This window comes from Sander lucioperca, chromosome 21 (assembly GCF_008315115.2).
Source record: "Sander lucioperca isolate FBNREF2018 chromosome 21, SLUC_FBN_1.2, whole genome shotgun sequence".
NCBI lineage: Eukaryota > Metazoa > Chordata > Actinopteri > Perciformes > Percidae > Sander > Sander lucioperca.
Genome location: NC_050193.1, coordinates 6,572,625 through 6,591,342, shown reverse-complemented (window position 1 = coordinate 6,591,342; position 18,718 = coordinate 6,572,625). Strand labels below are relative to the sequence as shown.

The 18,718-nt window shown below is 42.4% G+C and overlaps 1 protein-coding gene across 4 annotated transcripts in view; it reads left to right on the top strand.

Moving 5' to 3' along the window:
* col5a3a (collagen, type V, alpha 3a) overlaps positions 1-4,648 on the top strand; it is a 50,956-nt gene extending 46,308 nt beyond the window's left edge. For all 4 annotated transcript variants that reach the window (XM_031312778.2, XM_035996893.1, XM_031312779.2 and 1 more), the window contains 6 exons: positions 46-99; positions 196-496; positions 754-866; positions 1,021-1,089; positions 2,017-2,250; positions 2,455-4,648. In XM_031312778.2, the coding sequence (XP_031168638.1) occupies positions 46-99; positions 196-496; positions 754-866; positions 1,021-1,089; positions 2,017-2,250; positions 2,455-2,601 (918 nt within the window). In that variant the 3' untranslated portion in view covers positions 2,602-4,648. The remainder of the gene's footprint in view (positions 1-45; positions 100-195; positions 497-753; positions 867-1,020; positions 1,090-2,016; positions 2,251-2,454) is intronic.
* Positions 4,649-18,718: the final 14,070 nt, after the last annotated feature.

Genomic DNA, 18,718 nt, shown 5'->3' with positions numbered 1-18,718 from the left:
GTGAGACATGATTGACACAAAGTTTTGTCCTCTTCTATTTTACAGGGTATGGTTGGTCCCAGAGGAGATACAGGCCTTGCTGGCCCCCCTGGACCCCCAGTGAGTACCGCCAATGTTCCACATGATGGCCTTCTCAGTGTCAGCTTTACCCTCTTTCCCTTTCAGCTCTTGCTCACCTCTCTGTGCTACCTCCAGGGCCCCCCTGCGACAATTATTGAGCCCCTGCCTATCAGGGAGGGCAGGCGGAAGAGACGAAGGCACTCTGACCGGACAGGAGGAGCAGCCCCATCCAGAGAGGAGGATGTGGATCTGGATGTGGAGGAGTTCCTCCAGGGAGATCAGCCTCTAGAGGACGCTGAGGGAATGGAAGAAGTCTATGCCACCCTGTCTTCAATGAAAACAGAAGTGGAGGTGATGAGGAGGCCCCTAGGAACCTTTGAGAGCCCTGCCCGGACCTGCAAAGAGCTCATGATGGTCCAGCCTGACTACAAAGATGGTTAGCAAAGACATTGCTATATTGCTATATATATATATATATATATATATATATACAATATAACCACCTTTAAAGTTTCATACAGGAAAAACTAGAACGCATTTCAAACATGCACACATCCTCTAGCATACACCCTTTTTAAGTCAAAATCCTCGTTATTGTTTCCCAGCTGCATGCTAACATGTTGTTTCCCTCGATGTGCTCATTATATCAACATCTGGTGCTTGATTGATGTCCTTTCTTTGTGCATTTTGCAGGAGACTACTGGATTGATCCTAACCAGGGCTGTCACAGAGACTCCATCAAGGTCTACTGTAACTTCACAGCTGATGGAGAGACATGTCTCTACCCTGACAAGAGGATTGAGAATGTAAGTCTCCAATCTCTTGCTGTCAGCCTTTACAAAGCCAACCTCGTAATATTACATCAGAGCACAAATCACTCCCTATATCCCTTAAGCCTCAAATTTTACTCATTGTCTTCCCTCTCTCTCTCTTTCTTTCTCTTTCTCTCTCTGTGTCTAGGTGAAATTAGCAGCGTGGAACAAAGAGAAGCCAGGAAGCTGGTACAGCCAATACAGGAAAGGCAAGCAGGTAAAAAAAAAAAAAAAAAAAAAACTCCAACCATTAATCTCAGTTGGCTCCAAATGCCAGGCAGTCTTTTTTCAACTGAATTACTCATCCTAATTGAGAGTGTTTGAATGATATTCATGCATATGATTGAGGAGCAAGCACTTGTACGAGTGTGTTCACATGACTGTGTTGGCGCGTTTGTGTGTCTGTGTGTGTGTGTGTGTGTGTGTGTGTGTGTGTGTGTGTGTGTGTGTGTGTGTGTGTGTGTGTGTGTGTGTGTGTGTGTGTGTGTGTCGATCCATGTGCACACAATTTCATGTGAATGCTTTTAGTTTATTTGTATATTTGCACATTGAATAATTTGGTATCAATTTATTAGTCCATCTGCAATGAGAGAGCTGATTTAATATTGCCAGCAGTTGATTTCAGCAGTCTGGATGACTCACACAGAGCCATTGCCAGCTGTGACTAGCATTCATGGAAGCACGCTCAAAGCACTGGCCTTTCATGTGCACCTGATCAGAGGTCTCATAACCCTCTCAGATAATCACAGAGCTGCCAGCACAATTGCAATTCACTGACTTTCTCACGCAGTCGTTGGATCTGCTTAGGTTTTTTTCCTTTCCTTAATTTTCTTACTTCCCACTTTACTTTCCCTGTCTGTTCTTATTCTGAAAAGAAGTTGCTGTAAGTTTTTCACCCTATCTTACAAAAACTCATTCATCTGCACAAGCTGGGGGACTTGTAATTTCATGATGTAAATAAAATTAGAACTCATATTTGTCTGTGACAGATTATAGTCTCAAACATGTTTTTCCTGTGGATATGTCTCTTTGAGAGCTTTTGTGTAATTTAAGGGTAATACTGTTTTAAGGATATGTCTATTAGTGCATATAATATTTCTCTGCCTATGTAGTACACTAATTCCTGTGTATCTGTGTCATCCAGTTCTCCTACAGTGACAGGGATGGGAACCCTGTGCATGTAGTTCAGCTGACCTTCCTCAAACTACTGAGTGCCACAGCCAAGCAGAGCTTCACCTATACCTGTCAGAACTCAGCAGGCTGGTTTGACAGCACATCCCGCTCCTACCAGTTTGCCCTCCGCTTCCGTGGCAGCAATGACGAGGAGCTGACACAAGCCAAAAGCCCCTTCATCAGTGCAGTGCATGATGGATGCCAGGTCAGTGCAGGGGAAAAGGGGAAGCAACTAGCTGGACAAATAAGAATTAGCCTTAATGAAACTAATGTGTGTATCAATTGTGTTGCTGTGGTAGCTATTAAATCACTGACTTGAATAGGGATTTAGGCCAGAAAGTGGGGGGTATCTAGTTAGTAATATTAAGCCAAGCAAATTCTAATAATGGCTTTCATTTTTCTCTTTCAGTTCCGCAAAGGTCAGGAAAGGACTGTTCTAGAGATTGACTCCCCTTCGGCAGAGCTGCTTCCTATTATAGATGTGGCTCCAGCAGACTTTGGCAACAGCAACCAGAAGTTTGGATTCCAAGTTGGACCAGTATGCTTCAATGGTTAAAATCTTGCCAAAAAAAAACAACAAAAAGACCTGCACAGCAAGTTTTTAGTAAAAGAAATTGGACTTTTACCGCTGCCCCAAGCAATATTTATTATATTATGTTCCTGTATGTGGTGGGTTTGTTGTATATTATTCAAGACTCTTCAGCAGCCATTGAAATAGCTTCTATGGCTTTACAACAATAAGAAGAATGGTGAAAAAGAGGACAGCTACCAGTGGGAACAAAGCACATTTACCAAAGGGAAATATTCCTATTAGATATATTTAATTTTATGTGTTTTTGTTTTCTTTTTCTCTCTCACTGTTTGTGTGCTGCAATTGATCCTCTAGAATTATAAGGACTGCACCACTTGACGATGACCACTTATAAACAAGACAGATCTGTCCGATGATACCAGAAAGGAACAATCTGTCATTCTGCGGTATGGGTCTTTTCAGACCTTGGATGAACTAGTTGCTCCCTGATGTTTTACAAAGACTACAACGAGATGTTGTCATACTCATTTGCATGCTCAGATTTCACTTTAATGACAATTGCATAGCAGTTGTGAACTAGCCTAGCATATTAATTCCACACAAGCAGCGTCATTAATTTCCTGTGTGCAGGAATGACAAATTGTCCTTTATATCCTTCAACTGCAGTTTGCTCATTGAATTACCTTGATTAGTATTCAATAAGCGTAGCTAGTTATTGAACCCGAAACTTACTTGAATGGATAAAGTTGTTTCCTTTATTGGACTGCTTCCCTCCATGGGCTTGATAATAAGCTTTATGAGCCCACCATGTTCCCAAGGACTACAGTACTGTATATGTCAGACTAACATCCATTCTACTGTGGTATGGACTTGCTATGACATACCTCAGCAACTAGATTGGGTATATTTCATGGCAAGAATTAAGAGCATACTAGTTAAAATGTTCTCTAGTCTTACAGTAACTGCAGTTCTTTATACCAAGAGAAATTTCACGCATCTCTCAAAAGCATTTTATAACTGCTGACATAACCTGTTTTCATGTTTCTGCCCCACTCAAGAGTTTCGTGTTTTCTCTGTTTTGTTCATATGTTGAAATTTGACTATCGAATATGTTTCTGCATGTTCATTTGACATGATTTGCTCTTCGGTGCTATAGATGATCCTGTTATTTTTGTGTCACTGTGTTTGTATGTCTCTGTGGGCAGGATTATAGGGCTACAGAGGGAGAGGGTTATTGCTCTTTCAGCAGCACAAAACACCCTCAGAGGCTGGGCACTAGTCTACTGTGTTTTTTTGCACATCTTCTGGCTGATTGTGCCAATTTCGCAGGGCCAGTGAAAGGAGGTTAGGGACAGTTCAGAGTAATGTGGTTGATAGCTTTGAAGGCAAAATTCATCTTAAACCAAATTTATATCGTGCCATTTCACTGATATTGGATAGTTAAGCTATCTAAGAATACAAACAACTGTCTACTTAAACTAGAAATTACAGCATCAGAACTGGAGTTAATGGTGTCATCAGGTAACGTTGTGAGAACCTAATCCACTGTAGATTTTATTAATATATTTCTTTCAAATTATCTTTGAAAATTGTAGAGCTTTGAATCAGAAATTGTCCTCACATCCCAGTGCCATTATAAAGCTATGTTATACCATTATTCACCGTTTATGGAGCAGCTCCAGGATTTGTTTTTTACATGACATTATTACTACAGCTGTGAAATATTACAGAAATGACGTATGTATGTGAATTCCATTTTACGCATGATTTTCCCTTTAACAAATGAAATCTTAATGCTCTGTCTACCTCCTCCGACTCAAACAGTAGACTGTGTGCCCAGCGTGCGTAATTTTGCAATTCACTCCATTTACAGCATTTAAACATTCCTGTAATTAACTCCTCTCCTCCTGTCCCATCCTGCGCTGCCCCTCCTGTGTATATTGTTTGTTGTACTAATTTTATATACTGTACAGTTATTCTGAGGACTTTATGAGCAGTAATCTGCTGCCTGAATGAAAAACAAGTGTATTTGTCAAAAATGGATGTGCGAATAAAAACAAACAAGAAATCATTCTGTTATCTTTTTCCCTCTCCAGACCCGACAGGCAGGTTAGAACAATATCCATGAGGACATGTGGCTGTCTGCAATGTCCAGTCAGAGTGTAATACACAAGCACGGCTCTTCATTACCAGCTAGTTCTGCAACATTCCCTCAACAAGCTTGCAATCAGCATCACCACACAGCTGATGTAATCAACTTTGATTTGCTCCCCAGTTCATTTATTTCAATTAGCTCTGTTTCAGTCCTCAAGAGACAGAAGCAATGGAAGGATGAATGGTGAGAACAAGAGAAGAGGTCACTAATTAAATGGGATGAGGATGAGAAATGCAGCCGTGGAGATTTGGTCAGTTTGGTGAAGGTAGAGCTGTTGTGATTTGTGAGACAGACAAAAAGAAATGGTGAAAGTCCTAATGGCTACTTGATGTTTAACCAGTGTCTGAATTTCTTCGTACCCCTCTCACATACTCTCTCTGTCTGCCTACTTATCTCTATTGCTACCACAAACACATGCAATAATTGCTTTTTGCTCCATTCGCACAGACTTGTGCACGTACACACACACAGGCACACTCAAAAGCCTATTCTCTCGCACAAGTACAAGGCGCTCATGCCCTTTGGGGCCCACTGTTCAAGGTTAGCGTCAATGGCAGAATAAAGGTTACCATGTTATTTTTTTTCTCCTTTCTGCTCCCTTCCACTCAATTGAATTTTAACCACTATAAGATCTTGACCAGGAAAGGTCATCTGTTGCCACTAACTCAGAATAATGATCAAGCAGAGTGCAGAGCAGTGTGACTGTCAATATGGTATTTCCAGGGCACTATGCCCTTTTCCCTTGCTTACATCACATTCTACCCTCCAGTGCCCACCATTTCTGTGACATCTCCAAAGTCTTGTATTTCTTCTGCTGAGCGCTGAACCTTTGCCACTACAGTGCTATAAAACTATTTCCTCTGTTGAAAGCAAAACATCTTTATCACTAATATACACGAATACACTCCCAGAATTGAGTCGTCAAACATGACAATTGTTTGGAAACCATTGATACACAGTCTCTCCACTGCACAGAGATAAACCAGCTTGAGCAAAGCACTAACAAGAGCTCTTCATCCAGCTGATCCCGGAGATCAGCTATGTTAAAGTCTGTGGAAATCCCATGGAAATCCATTCCTGCATGAGGAAAATTTGTATTTTATGTTCACAAATATAAACAACAAATATACAACAACGCTGAAAGGTGTGGATGAGTGAAGGTTTCTAGAGTCTCTGTCAAATCCCTGTGCCTAAAAAAGAAAACAATCAAAAAGTATGTTTTAATAATTATTTCTTTCAGATGTCCCAGAGCTGTTGTCAATGTCACCGATACTACAAAATTACAACACTGCATGTTAGTTGTAGAGATGATACAGGAAGCTTGTCTGTCTTTTTGAATAATTGTAATTTTGTCTACCATAAGCAGCCAAAAGACTTGTTCTTTCCAAGCAAGATGTCTTATTTATTTTATGATTTTATTTCAAAAGATGGTTTTGACTTTTTCATTTCATGTCAGTGAAGCTTACAAAAGTAGATTTTTGTAACTTAATTCAAAGGATTTCTGAACGCTGTATTATTGATTGGGAGCATGATCTCTGGAAGACACCAGCCCTGTAGTGATCTGTCAGTCTGGACAGGATTGTTATAGTAATATCATTGTAGTATCTCTCCTGTTGTATCTAGAGGATAACACAGCAAATCTGATGCACTCTGAGCTGCAACCAATATCTGCAGTATATGTATATGTGTATATATATATATATATATATATATATATATACTTGTATTCATGTATTTCTCCAAATGATTTGTATATGCGACCAGAAGACATTTGCTAAATAGGTTTGTGGTGTCTTGTGTTGGGATGGGCCAAATGTTTGGCATGACAGAAATAAAATTAAACTAAACTAAACTAATATGTAGAATATATATCTTGTAAGCTTTACCGTACAGATGTGTACTTTTGTGCTAAGCTCCTGGCCAACTCTGCATTGCTGTTTACTGCTGTTCCATTAAAGTTTTGTGCAGAGCTGTGGGTCTATAGTTGGCACTGATGAGCTACTTTTAGGCCCAGGAGTGCATTAGTGTAACCCACAGGCAGAAGGATCCTTAGTTGTTGCATATTAGAAACAAGATTGTCTCTCTTATTCTATCTCTCTCTCTCTCTCTCTCTCTCTCTCTCTCTCTCTCTCTCTCTCTCTCTCTCTCTCTCTCTCCCCCTTTCTCTCTCATTATTCTGAAGTGGAAAATGTTCAAGACATTTCTTTGTTGTTTGTTGGACTGTCTATTCTCCCTAGTTGCCAATGCCCTCAGCTCCTCTCCTGTGACATTGATTCTAACTTAGCTTAACGTGTCACAAAATCACACTGAGAAATGTACAAATTAAACAGACGTTCATTAAAGAGAGAAACAATGGGAATATCTACATTTCGTGGACAGGGACGCTCCCTTGGTCTCAACACATCCACCCAAATCTGCATGTTGTGTCACAGTAGATAACAGCAGACATTATTTTCCACGCCGCTGATGTGTGTATCAGTGTGCATGCTGCTCTCAGTTTAGCATCTTGTACTGTAAGTGACGCGGAATAACTTGGATCATCTCTAGCTTGTGCTGAATGTGCTCCTTGATGCATAGGCCTGTAGATGTGTCTGTGTGGCTATGTCAAGTCATGAGCACTTGTGGCTAAGCAGGGGTACTCTTATTAGTGTGCATGCGAGCGCCTCTCCTGCCAGGTCCCATCCACTGCTCCTTTATCTCAGGAAGGGTGGAGGGAATCCTTTCCGCAGATGCTTTTTCCATCAAAAGCGCTTATTGACAAAGCCAACATTAGTAAAGCAGTTTGAAAAAAATGACTTGAAGACAAGGGAGGGCAATGGAAATCCCTGGGCGAGTGGACACAGAGTGCAGTGATGGTTCGGAAGCCCAAGGCCCTGTGCATCTGAAAGAGTGTCAGATAATTATCTGGTAGACAGAGAGCCCAGATTCAAACGCACAGCTTGAGAAAACCCCCGTTGTTTCCAACACACACACACACACACACACACACACACACACACACACACACACACACACACACACACACCCGACTCCTCAATTGCCGTCTGCTGCAGCTCTCAGCATCCACTGCCACAACTACTACTTGTTGTGCCATCCTCACTTACCTTATTCCCCAGTAAAAGGAGGACTGAGTTGTCTGCAAGCTCCCCAAGACAGCCAAAGTAATCACTGGTGTCTTATTTACCACAGTGGTAGAGGGACACGGAGTGAAATTGATGTATGATGAGAATGAGAGAGCAGGAAGGTAGAGAAAGAGAGTTAGTCATTCACTTGACAGGCCTGTGTTGTATGAATCACTCAGGCCAATTTAAAAATGCACAACTGTTCATAAATCCACGGCACAGAGTGTTAATGAACAAACTTAGCCCATATCAGGAAAACAGGAGGAATAGTCACAGGGGATCTGTGCTCGGCTTTGTGTGTGTCTCTGATTTGATCTTGAATGAGAGTAAGCGAGAGAGAGAGTGGTAACTGAATGACCCCATCGCTCAATAGAGATGATTTTTTCCCATAAATCAGATCAGGCGAAGGAAAGTGTGAGAGAGACAGAGACTGAGTGATTCAGCTGTGGGAGTACACTGGCTCAGACCTCAGTTAAAAAGCCAGGGAAACTAATCGTTTCCATTCATCTCGATGAGCCTGGCTGCTCTTGTCTGTGGTCCTGAATGCAAAGAAATCCTCATCTTCCGTCTCACTCCATCACCACATCCCCCAACCCCCTTTTCTCAACTGTCCCTCCCCTTTCCTTCTCTCTACCTCTGTGAATGATCAATACACCCCAGTTCCTGTAGCGGCACTGACACAGTTGTTTTTCTATCAGAGAGAATCAGATGCGGCAGCAAGTCACGAGCACCTAGACACTCTAACATAAATCTTGCAAAAGCATCAGAAGCAGAACTCGTTGTGTGACGGACCAGGAAAGACTCATTTAGTCTAACAAGAGATATAGAGAAAAGGTGTGAGGGTGCTGAAACTTATATAGTGGTTGGAGAAGGCAATATGTTTTCTGTCACTTGTTTGAAATTACCAATGTCGTGTAATCTCTGTACTTATATCAGCAAAATGGATAAGGCCTAGTAATCAATCCACCTGCTGAGGGATAAAGTACATCCCTTTCTCTCCACTTCCTGGTGCAACTGGCAACCTTTGAATTATGCTTCCATGTGTTTCACAGCAATGAGTACAATTGAGCCTGACTCTGCTGCTCTTCAATAATTCAGAACCAACCTGAGACATGAAGCAATATTCTGAATTGGCAATCGGGAATTATTCCTGCAGTCACTCGTTTTTCTGTGTCTGTCTTTCTCACTAACTCTGATTTCCTTTTATCTATTTTTTCATACTAATACTGTACGGTCAACAATCTCTTTATCTCACACATACCGATGCAGTATACAATCACAGTATGGTCACAAAAAAGTGTATTAGTAGCTTTGACTTGGTTCAGTTCTCCTGGCACAGAAGAAATCAGAGAGAGCTGGGAACACTGTAATCATTAATGTGTTTATTGGTCATTTTGCAATCCACACCACACCTGACAGTAGCTATCTGCCAAGCCCTTCTCTAAAATTCTACAATTCAAATACATGTAACGATAGAAGTGCCAGTCTTTGTTACCGATAAGCCCTTACCTGTTTCTTTGGGGTATAGTTGATGGGTATAAAGGCAGAGAAAGCAGGCCAATGTAAAGCCACTATCATTGAGAAAAGTCTTAATGCTGGTGTTTCATTTTCTTTGACTATCCCCCATACAGTGCTGCAAAAACAGAGGTCTTTAGTTAAACCCCAGTTCTCTATCTATTTCCTCTAGGACACATCAAACGGCCTTTTACATCAGATGAAAGTGCAGCCATTTTTGAATGAATGCTATGCCAAACCTATTCTGTTTTAACCACAATGCTTCAATTTGAATTTGAATTCTATTGAAGATGCGGCTCCACTGATGCTCCGTGCAACGTATGCTTTTGTATGCGTCATGTTGTAGAATGAATGTATGCTTATGTTATAAAGACTGTGTGTTGATGTGTGTGCCTATATGCAGCTGCAGTGCTAATGAGAGACTAGGGTTTTCAGGTGCTGGTGCTTTGAGAGAGGAGGTGAGTGACAGGGCTCATGAATAGTGATGGCCGACAGCTGCTCATTAACCAAGAGACTGTCTGTCAGCCACCAGACTGGAACAGCAGCCTTTCCTCTACACTTGCACACATGACACTTGCACATAAACACACACAAAGCATGAAAATATATACACATATACACAAGCCCATGCAGATGTGCCTACAACCAGCACACATACACACAGTTCTTATCTCCTTCATCTGAGTCCCCTGTGCTTTCTGTGGAGCGGAGGCTGATCCTGCCATTCCCCTGATAGCATGAGCCGAGTGTGCCTATTAGCTATGTGCTCACACCACTCCCCCTGGGGCAAGCCCCTCACTGAATATGGAAACACCTGCCAGATGTAAATTCTGAATGAGACCCAGAGTGCAAAAGGTACAAAAGACTAAGGCTAAGACAGCGTGACAGAAAAAATGTTATTCACTATTTAAATGGTTCTAAACTCATTGTTGAAGAAATGTCTGCCACCTTAATTGTCTTCCTCACTTTCCTTTTGACAACCTTTAAAGAAAGTTAAAAATGCTAACACAAGGTGACCTAGATACAAGTACGTATGGGTGTGGGATTCATTACTTTTACAATTGTGTCATGTTGCTCTTCAAAATAAAACCGTTGCAAATTGCATTTAGAGAGTAACAAAAAGTCTGCAAGCCAATAGTGGTCGCAAACTGGTGTTCTTTGAAATCTGGCTAGGAATATGATCGGTCACACGTTTTATTAGAGGGTAATGTGTTATATGCCGTTCTTCTCCATTTCAGTTCAAATCATCGATGGATTTGACAGAATCCTGGTTGCTGAGTGACAAAATGCAAACTGCAGAACAACATCTAAATTGATTTGTCTTGAAATCCAAGTCTCTGCTTCTGAATGTTATTCTTTTTTTTCAAACACTTGGGATGCATGCCTACAATCAAAGATGGCAAAGCATCCTGAGACCTCTCCGTTAAAAGCAGTACATGACACAGAAATACCCTCCACCTCCCACACAAACCCAAGCAAGTTATGTATCCAAAGTAACATATTTAAGCTTAAATGTGTAGCTCTCTCATATTATCACCCTCTGCAGTTCCCAGCAGTCTACAGTGAAGATGACAGTTGTTGATTGTGTAGAAGTCTGTTGCCCACCTCAGCAGGGTCCTGGGCCCCCCCACCAATGCCCTCCTTAAAGGTCCCCTCCACCTCCACCCCCCCTCCCACCTCAGTGACGACTCTCTCCATTCACGAGAGGGACGTCAACAGACTGTTCAGGAGACAGAATCCCAGGAAAGCTGCTGGACCGGATGCTGTCTCCCCATCCAGCTTGAAGCACTGCGCTGACCAGCTGTCTCCAGTGTTCACAGACATTTTTAACACCTCACTGGAGACATGTCACGTGCCAGCCTGCTTCAAGACCTCAACCATAATCCCTGTCCCCAAGAAGCCAAGGACCACAGGACTTAATGACTTCAGACCCGTCGCCCTGACCTCTGTGGTTATGAAGTCCTTTGAGCGCCTTGTGCTTTCACACCTCAAAGACCTCACCGACCCCCTCCTGGACCCCCTGCAGTTTGCCTACAGAGCCAATAGGTCTGTAGACGATGCAGTCAACCTGGCCCTCCACTACATCCTCCGGCACCTGGATTCCGCAGGAACCTACGCCAGGATCCTGTTTGTGGACTTCAGCTCTGCCTTCAATACCATCATCCCGGCTCTGCTTCAGCAGAAACTCTCCCAGCTTGGTGTGCCTGACTCCACCTGCAGGTGGATCACTGACTTCCTGTCTGACAGGATGCAGCATGTGAAGCTGGGGAAAAACGTCTCCGACTCACAGACCATCAGCACCGGATCCCCCCAGGGCTGCGTTCTTTCTCCTCTGCTCTTCTCCCTGTACACCAACAGCTGCACCTCCAGTCACCAGTCCGTCAAGCTTCTGAAGTTTGCGGACGACACCTCCCTCATCGGACTCATCTCTGATGGAGACGAGTCCGCCTACAGGTGGGAGGCTGACCACCTGGTCACCTGGTGCAAGCAAAACAATCTAGAGCTCAACGCTCTAAAGACAGTGGAGATGGTTGTGGACTTCAGAAAGAACCCAGCCCCACCTGCCCCCATCACCCTCTGTGGCTCCACAATTGACACTGTGGAGTCTTTCCGCTTCCTGGGAACTACCATCTCCCAGGACCTCAAGTGGGAGCTGAACATCAGCTCCCTCGTCAAGAAAGCACAACAGAGGATGTACTTCCTGCGGCAGCTGAAGAAATTCAACCTGCCAAAGACAATGATGGTGCACTTTTACACAGCCATCATTGAGTCCATCCTCACATCCTCCATCACCATCTGGTATTCTGCTGCCACTGCCAAGGACAAGGGCAGGCTGCAGCGTGTCATTCGGTCAGCTGAGAAGGTGATTGGCTGCAATCTGCCGCCGCTCCAGGACCTATACGCCACCAGGACTCTGAAGCGTGCTGGAAAGATTGTGGCTGACCCCTCCCACCCCGGACACAAGCTCTTTGAGCCACTCCCCTCTGGCAGAAGGATGAGGTCCATTAGGACCAAAACCTCACGCCACATAAACAGTTTTTTCCCCTCCGCCACTAGCCTTCTAAACAAGGCTCGGAATCCACCCTGACTCTCTCCACACCCCACCTCTGGCTCCTCATGCCACTGTACCTACTCTGCTGTAGCGTCCCTTTTCACTACTGTTTAACTTATTTTACTATTTATTTAAATTTATTTTATCGTTATTAATACGTACTGTGTGTATATGTTTATACTTATATTGTTTATATCTTTTTATCCTTCTTATATTTGTATGTGTGACATGCTCCAACAACACCATGACAAATTCCTCGTATGTGCAACGTACTTGGCAATAAAGCCCTTTCTGATTCTGATTCTGATTCTGATTTACTTAGCTCCATCGCACAACTTCGTGTGATTATGTTTGAAGCTGAGGTGATGCTATGTTATGCGTAAAAATGAGGTGTAAAATGCGTTAATTTCATGTGGTTTTATCTAGTTCCATTTTGAACTTACTTTATTGGCATTGTCAACCAAGACGGAACTCAAGAAGCATCAAATGCTACCTGTCTCAGTAGCAAGGTGAAGAGAGCATCTCCAAATCACAGCCACATAAACTGCCAGTGTGTGTGTTTTGTGCACCAAACAGCACAGCACTGACAATTTGCTTCAATCAATTAACATTAGAGCTACCAGTTTTATACATTACAGCAACGTGCTTACCGCACATTTGCATTAAGCCATATTTGTTATACTAACATTGAATATAAAAGCACCTTGTAATCTGAAATAGCAGCTAGTGCTGCTGATACTTCTGACAAACACCTCACTTTTAAAAGTGACGAGGCTCACCTGATAGAGCAGGCACCCATATATGGAGGTGTATTCATTGACGCAGTGGCCGCAGGTCTAACATCAGTTAGCAAGTGAAAGAGGCCCATATAGTTTTTTTTCAGGGCTCAAATGCCAGTGATTATTGGCATTACATCTCACAGGTTACTATAGAGAGAGAACTTCAATAGGATGCCCATGTTGCTCTCTTTCATTTGGATGTGTATGTGTCACAGTGACTGGCAACAGGACACACATTGGACTCAAATGTTAACAAAGCACTTGGCAGGAAGGCTTAACAGGCAGTTTACTAAAAACAATAATCAAAAAACAGGCTTTTTAAAGTCAGCAGGTGGTCCTGTAAAGCAAACAAACCAGAAGGGTTGAGACAGGAAGGTGAGCAGCAGGCCATAAACATGCTGGCCACTTGGTTTCAGACCGAATAACATATAACATAACACAGGTTATCTGGCAAAGAAAACTTGTGAACTACAGTCAGTTTAACTTAGCCAGACAGTGGGTTTGCTATCATGTTATTTCACTTTTATTAAAACTTAAATATTTTGGGGCGGCCTCTAGCTCACCCAGTAAGAGCATTCTCCCCCACATTGGCTAAGTCCTGCAGCGGCGCAGGTTCGAATCCAACCTGCTGCCCTTTGCTGCGTGTCTTCCCCTTTCTAGCCTGTCCACTGTCACTGTATAATAAAGGGAAAAGCCCCCAAAAAATAATCTTTACAAAAAAAAACTTAATTATTACTGATATACACCTCAAAACCCAAATCTTCTCTCATATTATTCCAATTTACCACCTTACAAGATTATCCAATTAAATGTGAAGATGTATCATGTTAGAATAGTTTTTACCTGTTTTAACTGCTCAATAACAAACAAAAGACCAAGTTTTCAAATGAGGATTAGTGAGAAATTTAGTTGTTAACAAATGAACATTGGTGAATTTACCCAAACTATTTCGTGACAAATTAGTACATGAAATACTGAGTTACTCTACTTGCTTGTCTAATCTGCAGACATGTCATGATCTCCTTAGTACACACAGCATAGTGCTGTCTCCACCTCTAACAGCGGGGGATGTAGCTAAAATATTCATAAGTAAATTAGCATATGATATCATCTGAAGATTTAGACTTTTTAAGCAGGCAGTAACTGTTTTCCCTGGGAGGAAAAATGGTGTTACATGAAGCCTGCTTACTCTAATTTCACTTTAATGCTGAAGGTCTATTTGAGAGCATCCATTTGAAAATCACTCTTCACTATTCTTAAAGCCAACTCCCATTTCTTGTGAGAGTCAAAGCAAAGTAACAATAAGCCAGTACGCTATAATAGACGGCAATGCATGCAGCAGCACCTCTAGTTAAAAGCCTCTGATGGAATTCTCCTTTTGTTTGTAATCGATTGAGAGAGAAAGGCATCCACCGTGTAATTGTAGCCTCATTTGATCTCAAATAAACCATGCTGTCCTACACAAGGGAGCGACCAGGGCAAGCATAAGCTGGAAACACCTTCATTACACAAAACACACACTCCAGCACACTTACTCCACACACTTAGTCCTTGGCCTGACTTTTGCACACACACACACACACACACACACACACACACACACACACACACGCACATACACACACAAACACAAACACAAACACACACACACACACACACACACACTCTCATTTGCACGCTCCTTTTAAATTATATCGCCCTCCCTCTGCTGGTCTGTCTTTTTCTCCAATCTTGCTCTGTGTCTTGTCTTCAATCATACTCAACAAACAACTATACACGGCACACACACACACACGCACACACACGCATGCACACACACACACGCACGCACGCACGCACGCACGCACGCACGCACGCACGCACGCACGCTCGCACGCACGCACGCACGCACGCACACACACACACACACACACACACACACACACACACACACACACACTCTGCCTATCTTGGTATGAGCCTTGGATTGATTCTAGTCACACTAGAGTGGGGCGAAATGAGCAGTCACTCTGAATAGGCAAAGGCGTCAAATAATACAGATATGAACGTCAGAGGAATAATTGAAGAAAGTGTTTTATATGTAAAAGACAGGGGAGGATGGAGTGGAATTGAATCTCAGAAAATGAGGAGCGGGTTATGTCCCAGGGGACCGACTCACAATGCCTGAGCCTTGTTTGAAGAAAATAGAGGATAATTAGAGTGGTCAGTGGCTTCCACAGGGCCCAACACCGCTCAGCCTCACTGTTCCTTTATCTGTCCTTCATTCACTCTCTCTATATTTGTTGGCCTTTTTTAAGCATCTCTCACTCAATTGTCAGTCTATGTTCATCTACCCCATGTCTCTGTTTTCTCTCTGTCTCTTGTTCTCTCTTTGTTCTTTCTTTCATCTCATCCATTGCTTTTCTATTTGTATTTGCCTTGCTATGCCTTGTTTTTCAGTCTCTCTCACTGCCTGCCTCCCTCCCTCCATCCCTCCCCCAGCTGGTGCAGAACTATCAGTGGAGTTGATCAGATATTCCGGGCACATATGGACAGCACTGACGGGCATAAATCATGAGTATTTTGAAGTGCCCATGCAGGGTTTTTCAGACTGCTTGTATAGTGAACAGGAAAAGCTCTGTGGAACCAGTGCTCTAAATGAGGAGCGGGGTGTGGATGAATCAATTCTAAAAAGGTGCAGACCTCTCCAGTCGCTTCTCCGTCAGCTACGCAAAATGTATAAAACGTGGCCACCTCATTATAAGTCGCTATTCAGGATTAGGAAATCAACTCACCAGTCTTCTGCTGACTCTGCTGGCCTGGCTGGTCAAAGTGTTCAAATGTAAGCATCAGAGTAAACACAGAGGAAAAGTTGAAGATGACTATCAGCTATGACCTATGGCTACAACCCTGACTACGAGGACAAGCAAGAGCATCTCTGCCCTACAAAGCAAAAAGGCAGTAACTACGCAGAGTGCAGAACTGAGAAAAATGACTTTAAAGTTATCCTGTCATCCAGCTAAGTAGTTGTAGGTAGATTATTGGACATGTGGCTGTTTTTGTTACTTTATATTAGCTTATTCTTTGTACATATCAATCCTCATATTTAATTTGATATTTTACCCCTATTTTGCAGTTACTGTATTCTTGCTTTGTATTACTTACCAAAAACGTGGCACCATACCAAGGAAAAAGGCAGTAACTACAGATTCTTCAAAAACTATTTTGCCACAACTTGGGCTCTGGGTGTGTTAGATACACTGTATTTGAAATAATTGGAACCATTTGTTTTCCTGAACATGGATATACCAAAACCAATACTAATTTGACCATTTTAGGTCAATATTTTCCACCCGGAAGCTGTTCTGGTGCTGAAACGGCTGCTTAAAGTCTCACATTGCTAAACTGTTATCAAGTTATCCTGTCATCCAGCTATGTAGTTGTAGTTAGATTATTGGACATGTGGCTGTTTTTGTTACTTTATATTAGCTTATTCTTTGTACATATCAATCCTCATATTTAATTTGATATTTTACCCCTATTTTGCAGTTACTGTATTCTTGCTTTGTTTCACTAGGGCTTTTTGCAGTTACTGTACAAACGACTACCATTTTTCTCCAAAACGACACACATTTGAGATAAGATGTTTTGTCACATAACAAAGGATGCCTTGAATGTCATGAAAATGATAATAACTCATTTTTGACCAAAAATGCAGTTACTGCCTTTTTGTTTTGTAGGGCAGATCTCTGCATCAGAGGAGGCACTGAGACAAGCTTGGTGTGCAGGCTTCAGATGGGTGGCCTCCATCGGTTTCCAGCCGGAGCGGGAGCTGTGGTGTCCTTTCGCCAAGACTTGGCTGGATCCTTGAGTGCCATTCAACCGATCTGACGGCCACATTCTGCTATATGATGAATCATGCACAAGTTGAAGGAGCTAATGGGATAACATTTCACTGGTATTGTACCTAGTACGATTTCATGTAAGGAATAAAATTGATAGATTGAGTAAATCCTCCTCTCCTACCTCCGGTTTCATGCCAAAAGCTTCCCCCCCTCCCCCTAAAGTTGTGAGCACTTCTGTGGTCTAATCCTCGTTGTTTTTTTTACATTATAATGGCTAGCTTGTCGGCATGACAACAATATGTCTCTATGGCAACAGAATAGCCAGCAGCTGGATTACTGGATGTTTGGACATGTAGTATTGCCTCAAGGTTTCCGCAGGTCCCTTGGTGGCAGGACAGCAATGACAATATTTAATCTTGAGTCAGAAAAAACCCTGTTAAAACCTGCTTCTCCTCCTCTTGTAGACACAATCCAACATCAGCACCAGTACCAGATACAGGCATTATATAGGCCTTGAGTTACTTGGCATATAATATCACATTGAATAATGTTTCAAAAACAAAATAAGAAATAAAAGAAGATTTAAGATTTATAAGAAATAAAGCTTCCCAATAACCTTTCATTCCAATTCCAATCAGCCGTGAGTATCATCATAAACTAAGATGACTTCAGACTAATGTACAGCTAGTCAATACTGTACAGAAATGAAAATCATTACAAAATCCATTGACATGCTCCATAATCACAGAGGAGATTCCTGGAGCTTCCCATAAGCATTTGTCTCCCTGTGTGTGGCCACAAACCGACAGGCAGCCCAAATAAATCTCCACGCTCTTCTCTGTCCTTGCGCTCTCTCTCTCCCTCTCACCAGATGACTTGTCCTCCGTCTCCCTCTCTTACTCCAAGTTCCTGGATATTGAACGGGACCTTACTGGAGGGAGCGGGAATAAGATAAATAAGGAGTCAGCGGCCCTGAATAGTTCTCTCACTCACCCTAACATGACAGGAAGGATAATCATCTGCCAGTCCTGAGAAAATGGTCATGTATTTCTCAGGCCACGTCCATGCAAATGACCTCACCAATTACCTAAACCATAAGGATCCCCAGTTTATCAACATGCCTCCAAACATACTAGTTTCAGTGACATTTTGATGATTTTAGATGAAGAGTGTTTTGGCAGTATACAGTAGAACTTGTCATCCTCGTCATATTTTCATCAAATGGCTTATAGTTCCTAAATGAAACCAGCTGTAAAACATCTCATCAAAAATGTAATAAATCGAGTCCGGTCTTGGACTCAAGACGGTTTTTCTATGGACTTGGACTTGTCTCAGTCTCTGCCACTGGTCTTGCCAAATATGGCTTTTGGTCTCGACCGAGTCCAGGTGTCTTTATTATGTTTTTAATAATATTGGAGGGAAAGTGAAAAACATCTTGAACGAGGATGTTGTTCGGCTTTTCACAAGTTTAGACAGCTAGCTAACGCTATGCCGACGTTTGCTAACGTTAGCGCAACAGTGTTAGCCTAGCCTGCTAGGTAAATATTACGACTGCCTTTGGAGTTTCCTATATCTGCGTCCACATTGTCAACGTCAGACCTGTGGCGTTAGTGCTCCTTTTGTACCATAATTCTATTGAATGAAATATTAAGCTTCGCTCCTACGAGATGGGTGGGTTTTTGTTACGTTACACA